Raw genomic sequence first — 12,132 nt, 5'->3', positions numbered from 1 at the left:
GATGCTGAGGCGGGGGCGGGGCCTAGAGGAGGGCCAGCCCGTAGGAGCCGAGCCTGGGCGGGGCCGGAGGCGGGACCTGGTGGGCGGAGCCTCGGCGCAGGCCTCGCAACTTAGGAGAGGCATCGCTGAGGCACACCAGGACCAGCAAGCAGCTCAGGTGAGCCGTCGCTGCGCTGCTGTCTGCCTTCCAGGGGTTCGTGGTAGTGACAGGAATCGGGCAGGAACTGGTGGCACTGGTGCGCCCCGGTAACTCAGTACTTCTCTCCGGACCTGAGTGGCTCAGCTATTCCAGAGCTGCTTCTTAGGGTCTTTGGCCGGGGCTTGGGGGCCTGCCCCCCCCAATGCCTGACACTGTAGGTAAAACTTAGTGGCTTGTTCCTATATGTGTTTCTGGGGTGAGGGTATGTGGCGTTTCATCAGACTCTCAGAGGGTCCAAGACCCAAAAGAGGTAGAAACCTACTGTGTGATCCAAGTCTTCTTCTGGTCACCAAAGAGGAGCCGGTGCTCAGGGAGGGCCATGACTTGTCCAAGGTCACTCAGTTCTGCCCGCACCTTGGCCAGGGCTCTTTCCACCTCACCCGATGCCTCGTGGGCCCTGACCCACAAATCCCAGACTCTAGGACCTCCAATCCTGGAGCACTGGTCCCTACCTGACCATGGCTTCCACCCATACCCTCTCCCTGTCCAGCAACTAGCATGAGACAGACATGAACATAGCCAGGCCACATGCCCTGGCTTATGCCACTGGGGCAGGCACCAGGGCAGGGAAGGCAGCTAATGTGTTACAGGACCTGGACAGGGAGGGGGCCTGCAAGCCAGATGAGGCGGTGGCAGGTCTTCATGGTGGCTCTTCCAGGGGAGTGTAGGGGGCTTAGGAAGGGGTCCTCAAAGAAGGGTGGTGGAAGCAGCAGAGGGGAGGGGGCATCCATATCCGCATCCTCCCCAGCCATCAGCTCCCTTCCCCCACTCCTGACGGGAACTGGGAGGCCAAAGTCTGCCCCAAGGTCAAAAAATTGATTGTTTTTCAGGGAAGGGGCAGGAGTGGGGCTTTGGAGGGTTTGGCAGGGAAAGCACAGCCTCTCCTGCTCTGGCCTGGGCTGGGGGGCCATATCTGGAAGGTTGGGCTGAGGCCAGGACTTGCCCCCACCCTTGGGGGGTGAGGAACGGCCAGGGCTCAGGCTCCCTGCCTGGGCTGATAAGGGGCCTTTCTGGGGCTCCCACAAACGGTTTATCACTGGGGGGGCAGTCTGCAGGCTTCAGGAAGGGGCATGAGCATGGAGCGGCTTTGGGGTCTACTCCAGAGAGCGGTAAGACCAAGTGGGTTGGGGGACGGCTTAGGCCTCACAAGGTCCCTCAGCCCCCTCTCTAATCCCCCAGGCTGGGCCCTCTTGGCCAGTGTCCTGGCTCCTCCCCTCCAGCTTCTGACCCTCCCCTCCACCCTGCCTCACAGACCCTTTCACCCCACCTTGTGCTCATCTGGCATCCCAAAGCTGCTGACCTATTCTTGCCAGATCCCTCTCCATCTCCCAGACCTCTTCCCTCAATCTCATGCCCACCCTGCCCCCCACAGCAAGAGCTGTCCCCACGAACCTCTCAGACCATCTATAAGCGTGTAGAAGGCACCCAGCAAGGTCGCCTGGAAGAAGAAGAGGAAGACGGGGAGGAGGGGTCTGAGCCTCCTGCACACTTCTGCCCCATGGAGCTGAGGGGCCCTGAGCCCCTGGGCTCTAGACCAAGGCGGCAAAACCTCGGACCCTGGGCAGCAGCAGGACGAAGGGCCATCCCCTACCTGGTCCTGACAGCCCTGCTGATCTTCACTGGGGGTGAGAGTGAAGGGCCTGGGCTGGGGAGATTGCTGGGGTCCAGAGGGGACACAAGAAGAATCCCCATCTTGCCACCCACCAGCCTTCCTTCTGGGCTACGTGGTCTTCCGAGGGTCCTGCCAGGCATGTGGCGATGCTGTGTTGGTGGTCAACGAGGATATCAACTATGAGCCTGGCCCTGACTCCCACCAGGGCCCATTGTATTGGCGTGACCTCCAGGCCATGTTCCTGCGGTTTCTGGGGGAGGGGCACCTAGAGGAAATGATCAGGTAAGGAGCAGCCTGTCCCCTTCCTGCCCCTCAGATGTCCTCCCCGCCTCCACTCAGACTTAGTCCCCCTTCCTCCTCGCCCAGAATCCTGATGTCTGGGCCCCCTTCCAAATCCTTTCTACCTGCCTCCCTGGCCACCGTGTTCCTTGGTCCTGGGAAGAATGGCAGGCATCCGGAGCTGAGAAGAGGGAGGGCAGGTGTGGTGGTAAGGCTCCAGAGGGCTCAGGCTCCGAGGATGGGATGGTTTGGGAGATGAGGGAACTGACTTTCTGAATAAGAACAGAGGGGCCCAGCATCCAGACAGGCAGTAGAGCAGACCCAGAAGGGCCTTGAATGCCACATGGAGGCACTTGGATTTTGATCTGTGGTAGCTGGGAGCTCTGAGAATGGCCATTTTAGGGAATCAGAAAAAAAAGCAAGCAAGTGCATTTGTGGGCATGGACCACCCCTCCCTGCTTCTGCATCGTGGAGGTGCCAGCCAGGCGCAGACTGAACTGAGCAGGCTTGCAATGCATAGTAGGAGCAGCTGATGTTTCTTTTGTCCTGCTGCAAGGTCATCCTGCCCTACTGGGAAGGAGCTGCCCAGATAGGTCCAGAGAAGAGGTCCATAGCCCTCCTTTGGGTCAGGAAGAGCTTTTCAGTGAATTCTCCTGGATTTTCTAAGTAGATAATCATGTAAGCTACAACACTCCGGTTCAAAACTGATCATGGGGGTGGTGCAGGAATGGGCATAGTTTCTTTCTGCTGTGCCCAGGGCCACCACGAGCTGGAGGCTGACTCAACAGCAAGTAACAACAACATAGATAAAGAAGCATGTCTTCTTTTCCAAGGCTTATGCCTTCTCTGTCTTCATTTCTTTTTGCGTTGGAGAGGGTGTGAATGGTAATTGGTGATAGTAGCAGTAGCTGTCCTTGTCTATTTCCTGATTTTAACAGGAATTTTTTTTTTATAATCTTTTATCATTGAGTACTAACTATGCTGCAGACATCCAGTAAGTTTAAAATCAGACTAAGGAAGTTTCATTCTATTCCTAGCTTACTGAGACTTTTTTTTTTTTAATGATTAGGGAGGGAGAAACAGGTATGGAATTTGTTTTTAAATGTTTTTTGAGAATGTATCGAGGTGATTTTTGATTGTATGAGCTTTCTTCTTTAATGTTTATGTAGTAATTTGCATGAATAGATTTCCTTGCCATCAATGCTAAGCGTGATCAAGGTACATCACTCTTCTTTTAATAGACTGCTGGATCCGCCTTGCTAAAAGACCTTAAATTTGTGGCATCAGCAACTGTCACAGCTTTTTATTTTCTTGAACAGCCCTTGAGAACTTAGGTGCAGGCTGAGCAGGTGGACAGGTTGACAGGTCTTGGGGTGGGCTGTGGCACTGTGGGTGCCATTAAAGGGCAGGGAGGCAAGAGAGTAGCAGTGAGTGGGGTGAGAGCAATGAAGCAATGGGCCATCTAGGCTGGAGGCGGAAGGGAGGGAGCCAGAGAGGAGCTGATAGACCTGGAGAAACTGTAAAGTCTGGAAAGCTCAATGGGGCTAAAAGAACAGGTATAGTGAGGGTAAGGGAGAAGGTGGACCTTGAAAAGCTCCAGTCAGAGAAGGAGATTCTAGAGACTTTAAGATTTATCTGGTTAATTGTGCCCTATTTATCTTAGAGTCCCCAGCACCAACCACGGTGACACCCAGTAGGCGTTCAGTAAATCCTCAGTGAATAAATTTTCCAGAGGTAAAGTTCTAGGTAAGGACAGATCCAGGGTGTGGTCAAGGGAGAGGGTGGCTGGAGTGGATGTTACAGCCTGGCATTGATGAGGTTAGTCGTTTGCTTATTTCGACAAATATTTTTTGAGCACCTAACATGTGGCAGGTACTGGGCTCAGTTCTGGTGGTGCAGTGGTTAAGAGCTCAGCTGCTAACCAAAAGGTCGGCAGTTTGAATCCACCAGCCACTCCTTGGAAACCCCATGGGGTAATTCTGCCCTGTCCTATAGGGTCACTATGAGTCAGAATCGACTAGATGGCAGTGGGTTTGGTTTTTTTTTTTTCTTACTGAGCTAACTAGGTGGTGGTGATATAACATAGAACAAACAGTTGGGACTTTGCCCTCATGGAGTTTACAGTCCATTAGAGGAAATTGATATTAAACTAATAATGACATTAGTGACTGCAACATTATCACTGAGATCATTGTTTTGAAAGTAAAGATGTGAGGAGTGACTATAACAGGAGGCTTGATTTAGATCGGGGGTCAGGGAAGGCTTCCTTGAGGAACTGACAAGTTACAACCTGAGGAATAAGTAGTTTGCCAAAAAAAAAAAAAAACCAGAGTAAAACTGCCCCATAGGGTTTCCAAGGAGAGGCTGGTGGATTCAAACTGCCAACCTTTTGGTTAGCAACCATATCTCTTAATCACCACGCCAGTCAAAGAGGAGGTGAAAAACCATTCCAGGCCAGGGAAGAACATTCACAAAGGGTCCGAAGCAGGAAGACTGTGGCCTATTCGAGGAAGTGAAAGAAAGGCCATGTGGCTGGCAAGGTGGACATGGCTAAGGCCCTAAAGGGACTCATTAGCTCCATGAACTGTTTGGGATTTTATTCTAAGTGCACAGAGAGAGAACTGAAGAGTTTTGAGCAGAGAGTCTCACGATCAGATGGGGGTGGGGCATGGGTTGTTTTTTCATGTCAGGTGCAAAGAATAGAGTTGATCATACTCCTCACATTCTACTACAGTGTCCTCATTGGTCAATATAAGGCCTTTCCCTGTTTCATTTCTCCTCCTTCATCCCTGAATGCTCCTCCCACTCCCCACCACGATGTGAACCTCAGCCAAGTGTTTGATGTGTCCCCTAAATACGGATGTGGCTTTGTCATATATGTGATGCAGTTTTCCATGTCTGTGTAGATTTAAAAATATGAATGTTTCTGTAAAATTTCTATGTGTTCATTATTTTAAAATGTAAACAACATGGAAAAATTCAAAGAAGAAAGTAAAAACAATAACCACCCAAGATAGCTATCTGTAGAATGTGTGGGTTTAATTTTATTGTGGTAAATAATATAACCAAAAAAATTGTTTTAACCACTCTAAGTGCATAATTCAGTGACATTAATTACATTCACCATGTTGTACAACCATCACCAATATCAGAAGCTTTGCATCACCCCAAACAGAAACTCTGTACCTCTTAAGAAACAATTTCCCTTTCCTGCCTCTTCCTCACCCCTGCTGACCACTAATAAACTTTTGTCTCTGCCTGTTTGCCTATTCTACGGGAGAAAAGACCTGGCGATCTGCTCCCATAAAGATCACAGCCTAGGAAACCCTATGGGGAAGTTCTACTCTGTCCTGTAGGGTTGCTATGAGTCAGAATGGACACGATGGCACACAACAACAATTTGCCAATTCTAGATATTTCATATAAGAGGGATCATACAATATTTATCCTTTTGTGTCTGAATTATCTCATTCAACATAATATTTTCAAGGTTCATCCATGTTGTGGCATGTATCAGAACTTTATTCGTCTTTACGGAGGGATAATATGACATTGTATTATAAGCCACATTTTGTTTATTCATTCGTCTGTTGATGGACACTTCAACTGTGTCCACCTTTTGGGTATTGTGGGCTGTGTCCATGTTTTGGCAATTGTGAATAATAACTACAATGAACAGTGGTGCGCAAGTATCTTGAGTCCCTGCTTTCAAGTTAAGGAGTGGAATTACTGGGTCATACATTCTATGTTTGACTTTCTGAAGAACTGTCAAACTGCTTTTCACAGAGGCTGTACCATTTTATATTGCCACCTGCAATGCACAAGGATTCCAATTTCTCCTTGCCAACACTCGTTATTTCCTTTTTTTTTTTTAAATAATAACAATCCTAGTGGGTGTGAAGGAGTCCCTGGGTAGTGCAAATGGCTAATGTGCTTGGGTGCTAACCAAAATTGGCTGTTTGAGTTCACTCAGAGGCACCTCAGAAGAAAGAGCTGGCGTCCCACTTCCAAAGATCAGCCATTGAAAGCCCTATGGAGCACAGTTCTACTTTGACACATGGGGGGTCGCCATGAGTTGGAATGGCAACTGGTGGTGGTAGTGGGTGTAAAGTAGTACTTCAGTGTGGTTTTGATTTGCTTTCCTAGTTGATGTGATCATCTTTTCATATGCTTATTGGCCCTTTGTATATCTTCTATGGAGAAATGTCTATTCAAGTCCTTTGCCCATTTTTAAATTGTGTTGTTTGTTTTTGTTGTTGTTGAGTTGTAGGAGTTCTTTATATATTCTGGGTGTTAAATCCTTATCAGATACATGGTCACCCATTCTGTAGTTATTTCTTCATTTTTTTGATGAACAAATTTTTTAATTTTGATGAAGTCCAATTTATTGATTTTTTTTGCTTTTGTTGCTTGTGCTTTTGATTTCATGTCTAAGAAACCATTGTCAAAAATAAACTTTGAAGCTTTATCCCTATGTTTTCTTCTAAGAGTTTTATGACTTTAGGTCTTATATTTAAGTTAATTTTGAGTTAATTTTCATAGTGTGAAGTATGGGTCCAACTTCATTCTTTTGCATGTGAGATACAGTTGTCCCAGCACCATTTGTTGAACTTGACACACTTCCCCCTTGTGGATGTGGCATGCTTGTTGAAGATCAGCTGGCCATAGATAAATAAACATAGGTTTATTTCTGTACTCAGAGTTCTATTCCATTGGTATACATGTCTGTCCTTACACCAGTACCACACTGTTTTGATTACCACAGCTTCCTAGTATGTTTTGAGTCAGAATCGACTTAATGGCAATGGGTTTGGTTTTGGTATAGTACCTTTTGAAATCAGGAGGTGGGAGTCCTCCTACTTTGTTCTTTTTCAAGATCATTTTGTCTATCTGAGACATCTCACAATTTCATATGAATTTGAAGACCAACTTTTCCATTTCCACAAAAAAGGCTGTCGGAATTTTGACAGGGATTGTGTTGAATCTGTAGGTCACTTTGGGTAGTACTGACAGTTCACAATACTAGCTTTTACAATCCATAAACACAGGTTGTCTTTTCATTTATTTAGGTCTTCTCAAATTTCTTCCAGCAATGTTTCATAATTTTAAATGTTCAAGTCTTTCACCTCTTTGGTTAAATTTATTCCTAGGTATTTTATTCTTTTAGATGCTGTTGTAAATGGAGTTGTTTTTCTTAATTTCATTTTCAGATTGCTCATTGCTGGTATATAGAAACACAACTGACTTTGGTGTGTTGATTTTATACCCTGCAATTTGCTGAATTCATTTATTAACTCTAGTAGCTTTCTGGTAGATTCTTTGGGATTTTCAATATATAGGATCACATCATCTGCAAATAGAGATAGTTTTACTTCTTCCTTTCTGATTTGGATGCCTTTTATTCCTTTTTCTTGCCTAATTGCTCTCAATAGAACTTCCAGTACAATGTTGAATGGTATTGATGAAAGCAGACATCCTTGTCTTGGTCTTGATCTTAGGGGTAAAAGCTTTCAGTCTTTCAACATTGTGTTAGCTATGGGTTTTTCATAAATTCCCTTTGTCATATTGAGAAATTCCCCTTCTATTCATAGTTTGGTGTTTTCATCTTGAAAGAGTGTTGAATTTTGTCAGATGCCTTTTCTGCATCAATTGAGATGGTCGTGTCGTTGTTTTACTTTGTTCTGACAATGTGGTGTATTAAATTGATTGATTTTCTTATATTGAACCACCCTTGCATTCCCAGGATAACTCCCGCTTGGTCATGGTGTATAATTCTTTTAGTATGACATTACATTCGGTTTGCTAGTATTTTGTTGAGGATTTTTGTAACTATGTCTCATAAGGAATGTTGGTCTGTAGTTTGCTTGTGATGTTTGTATCTGGTTTTGGTGCCAGGGTAATGCTGGCCTCATAGGAAGTATTCCCTTCTCTTCTATTTTTTGGAAGCATTTGAGAAGGACTTCTTCTTTAAATGTTTGGTGGAATTCACTAGTAAAGTCGTCTGGTCCTGAAGTTTTCTTCATTGGGAGGTTTTTGATTACTGATTCAATCTATTCACTTGTTATATGTCTGTTCTTCCTATTTCTTCTTGAATCAATTAGGTAGTTTTTCTGTTTCTAGGAGTTTGTACATTTCGTCTAGGTTATGTAATTTATTGGCATACAGTTGTTCATAGTATTCTTTTATAATTCTTTTTATTTCTTTAGGGTCAGTAGTTTAAAGTTTCTGATTTTTGTTAACTGTATCTTCTCTGTCCTTCTCCAGCTAAAATTTTGTCAATTTTATGGATCTTTTCAAAGAACCAATTTTTTGCTTTGTTAATTCTCTTTGTTTTTCTATTCTCTACTTCATTTATCTCTGCTATAATATTAATTATTTCTTTCCTTCTGGTAGTTTTGGGCTCAGTTTGCTCATCTTTTTCTGATTCCCCAAGGTGTAAAGTTAGGTTATTGATTTTAGATCTTTCTTCTTTTTCGGTGTAGGTGTTTACAGCTATAAATGTCACTCTGAGCAGTGCTTTCACTGTATCCTATGTCTTAGAATGTTGTGCTTTCTTTTTCATTTCTTTCTAAGTATTTTCTAATTTATTTTACGATTTGTTCTTTGACTCACTGATTGTTTAATAGTGAGTTCTTTAATTTCCACATATTTGTGTATTTTCCAGTTTTCCTTCTGTTATTGACTTCTAGTTTCATTCCATTGTTGTTGGAGAAGATATTTTGTATGATTTGAGTCTTTTTAAATATGAGACTTGTTTGTGACCCAGTATATGGTCTATCCTGGAGAATGATCCATGTGCACTGGAGAAGAATGCGTATTCTGCTATTATTGGGTGGAGTGTTCTAACGGGGAGAGGGCAAAAAAATGTAGAAGGTGCACATTATTTGCATAAAAATATGGTATGTCTCTTAAGTCTAGTTGGTTTATGGTGTTGTTCAAATCCTCTGTTTCTTTATTGATCTTCTGTCTAGATGTTCTACGCATTACTGAAAGTGGTGTATTGACGTCTGAGCTGTGATAGTAAAACTATTTCTCTTTTCAATTCTGTCAATGTTTGCTTCATATATTCTGGGGACTCTGTTGTTAGGTGCATGTGTATAATATATTACCTATTCTTAATGAATTGAACAGTTTATTATTATATAATGTCCATCTTTGTCACTTGTAACAGATTTTTACCTAAAATTAATGTCTGTTTTGTCTGATATTAATATAGCCACCCCAGCTCTCTTTTGGTATTTGCATGGAATACTTTTTTCCATCCTTTTACTTTCAGCCTATTTTTGACTTGGATCTAAAGTGGGTCTCTTGTAGACAGCATATAATTGGATCACGTTTTCTTACCCATTCTGCTAATCTCTGCCTTTTGATTGGAGATTTTAATCTGTTTACACTTAATGTAATTACTAATAAGGAAAGACTTCTGTCATTTTGCTATGTGTTTTCTGTGTGCCTTGTACCTTTTTCCCCTCATTTCTTCCAATACTGCCTACTTTTGTGTTTAGTTGATTTTTTATAGTAAACCATTTTGATTCTCTTGTATCCTCATATTTTTTTTAGATAATTTCTTTGTGATTACCATAGGGATTTCATTTAACATCCTAAATTTATAACAATCTTGTTTAAATTGATACCAATTTAACTTCAATAGCATGCAGAAACTATCCCTATACTGCTCCTCCCCTCTTTATGTTGTTGTTGTCACAAATTATATCTTTATATATTGTGTGCCCATAACATAAACTTGTAATTATTTTTATGCATTTGTCTTTTACATCATGTAGAACATAACAAGTAAGAGTTAAAACCAAAATTACCATAAACCTGGCCTTTGTATTTATCCATAAAGTTACCTTTACTGGAGTTTTTTTTTTTTTTTCCCCCCTTCTTATGGCTTTGAGTTATTATCTGGTGTTCTTTATTTCCACCTGAAAGGCACCCTTTAGCATTTCTTGTAGCACAGGTCTTGTGGTAAGAAACTCCCTCAGTTTTTGTTTATCTGGGAATGTCTTAATTTTGCCTTCATTTTTGAAGGACAGTTTTGCCAGTATAGAATTATTTGTTGACTGCTCTTTTCTTTCAGCCCTGTAAATATGTCATTCTACTGCCTTCTGGCCTTCATGGTTTCTGAGGAGAAATTGGTGTTTACTCTTATTGAGGATCCCTTGTATATGATGATTTGCTTCTGTCTTGCTGCTTTCAAGATTCTCTCTTTATCTTTGGTTTTTGAGAGTTTGATTATAAATTGTCTCAGTGTAGATATCTTTGGGTTTATCCTACTTGAAGTTCATTGAACTCCTTGGATGTGTAGATTCATGTCTTTTGTCAAATTTGTGAAGTTTTTGGCTATTATTTCTTCAAATATTCTTTCTGCCCCTTTCTCTTTTCTCCTTCTGGGACTCCCATTATGCTTATGTTGGTCTGCTTGATGGTGACCCACAAGTCCTTTAGGCCCTGTTCACTCTTCTTCACGCTTTTTTCTCCTCAGACTTGATAATATCATATTTTATCTTCAAATTCATTGATTCTTTCTTCTGCCAGCTCAAATCTGCTGTTTAATCTCTCCAGTGAATTTTTCATTTTAGTTGTTTTGTACTTTTCAGCTTGAATATTTGTTTGGTTCTTTTTTTATATAATTTTATCTCTTTATCAATTTTCTCATTTTGTTCATGCATAGTTTTCCTGATTTCCTTTAGCTCTTTGTGCTTATTAAATACTGTTGTTTTAAAGTCTTTGTCTATTAAGGCCACTATCTGGGCTTCCACAGGGATGGTTTCTGTCACTTTATTTTGTTCTTTTACATGAGCTAGTCTTTCCTATTTCTTTGTATGCCTTGTGATTGTTTGTTGAAAATGGGACATCTGATTATTATAATGAACCAGATTCTTCCCCTTCCCCACGACTTGCTGGTGTTTGTTTGTTTGTTTGTTTCTTAATTGTTGAAGGCTATAGTCATCTGTTTAGTGACTTCCTTTTTTTGCAAAGACTGCCTTCATAACATGTGTGGATTCATAAACATGTTTTGTACCTTGTATTCAGGTATTCAGCTAGTGTTTTGGCAGAGATTTCCTTGAATGCCAGGGTTGAGGGGGCTCTCATAGTCTCCACAAATTGTCTCTGTGCTCCTTCAACACTTAGCTAGGTTTGTCCTGAGCCTAGGGATCAGCCCAAGGTAAGAGTGTAATGTTTCCTCAGGTAGTTTATGAGCATGTGTCTTGCCCTGGACATGTGTGTGTGTCTTTCTCAATTTCCCCTTACACATGGTTCTTTAGAAAGCCTTAATTTCCAAAAGAAACTCTTCCCTTAGCCTTTCCTTCCAGTCTTCTGGTGCCTACTGTATGCCTTAATCGCACTGGTTAGCCCAGACAGCTACAGGCAGTAGTCCACAAACTCTGTCCTGCATGAACTCTGAAACAGACCAAACCAAGATGAGAGCCTTGCTTCAGTCCTTTAGCAGCCCTGACACAGATTAGGACAGACACACAGTTATTTGCAAATAAAATCTTTTCTGCTCCTTCTAAGCCAGAGACCAGGCTCCCTTTCTGGGAGTGCAGTTCACTGCTGCTTTAAGATGACCACACTGAGCTGGCAAGATGGTGGAGCATATAGAAAACCAAAGCTTTCCTACATTCAAGTGTCACCTTTTGCTTATTTCAGCATTTGCTTAGTTGCTAGAGCCCTGGTTACACAGTGGTTAAGAGTTTGGCTGCTAACCAAAAGGTCAGCAGTTCAAATCCACCAGCCACTTCTTGGAAATGCTATGGGGCAGCTCTACTCTGTCCTATAGAGTTGGTATGAGTTGGAATTGGCTTGACAGCAGTTGGTTGGGTTTTGTTTTTGTTTGTTTCCCCTTAACTGATTTCCAGAGTTCTGACAAAGTTGGTTCTGCCAGTTTCTGTTTGTATATTTTGGTGTTTTGTGGAAGGATGGGCACATGCAGCTGCTCACACAGTCATCTTGCTCTAGACCAGTGTGTGTTTTCAATTTAGATAAACTTTTTAAAAAAAAGAACACTATGCTTTAAAGGTCAATCTGGATTGCA

The 12,132-nt window shown here is 42.7% G+C and overlaps 1 protein-coding gene across 1 annotated transcript; it reads left to right on the top strand.

Annotated features, from left to right (window-relative positions):
- The first annotated feature begins 1 nt into the window (after position 1).
- Positions 2-5,398, top strand: LOC111748867 (transferrin receptor protein 2-like). The gene is made up of 3 exons (XM_023541739.2): positions 2-246; positions 1,379-1,824; positions 1,907-5,398. Exons 1-3 carry the CDS (start codon positions 2-4, stop codon positions 2,095-2,097), a joined length of 882 nt encoding a protein of 293 aa, XP_023397507.2. The 3' UTR covers positions 2,098-5,398.
- The last annotated feature ends 6,734 nt before the right edge of the window (positions 5,399-12,132 follow it).

This window comes from Loxodonta africana, chromosome 12, assembly GCF_030014295.1.
Source record: "Loxodonta africana isolate mLoxAfr1 chromosome 12, mLoxAfr1.hap2, whole genome shotgun sequence".
NCBI classification, from domain to species: domain Eukaryota; kingdom Metazoa; phylum Chordata; class Mammalia; order Proboscidea; family Elephantidae; genus Loxodonta; species Loxodonta africana.
Note: the sequence above shows the minus strand (reverse complement) of the source record. Positions and strands in the feature narration are given on the sequence as shown.

What these genes read in the sequence shown, in the direction of transcription:
- LOC111748867 (XM_023541739.2), top strand. Translation starts at nt 2, where the DNA reads ATGCTGAGGCGGGGGCGGGGCCTAGAGGAGGGCCAGCCCGTAGGAGCC. An exon ending in GGTGGCACTGGTGCGCCCCG is followed by an intron (nt 247 to 1,378) that starts GTAACTCAGTAC and finishes CTAATCCCCCAG; the next exon opens with GCTGGGCCCTCTTGGCCAGT. An exon ending in CCTGCTGATCTTCACTGGGG is followed by an intron (nt 1,825 to 1,906) that starts GTGAGAGTGAAG and finishes GCCACCCACCAG; the next exon opens with CCTTCCTTCTGGGCTACGTG.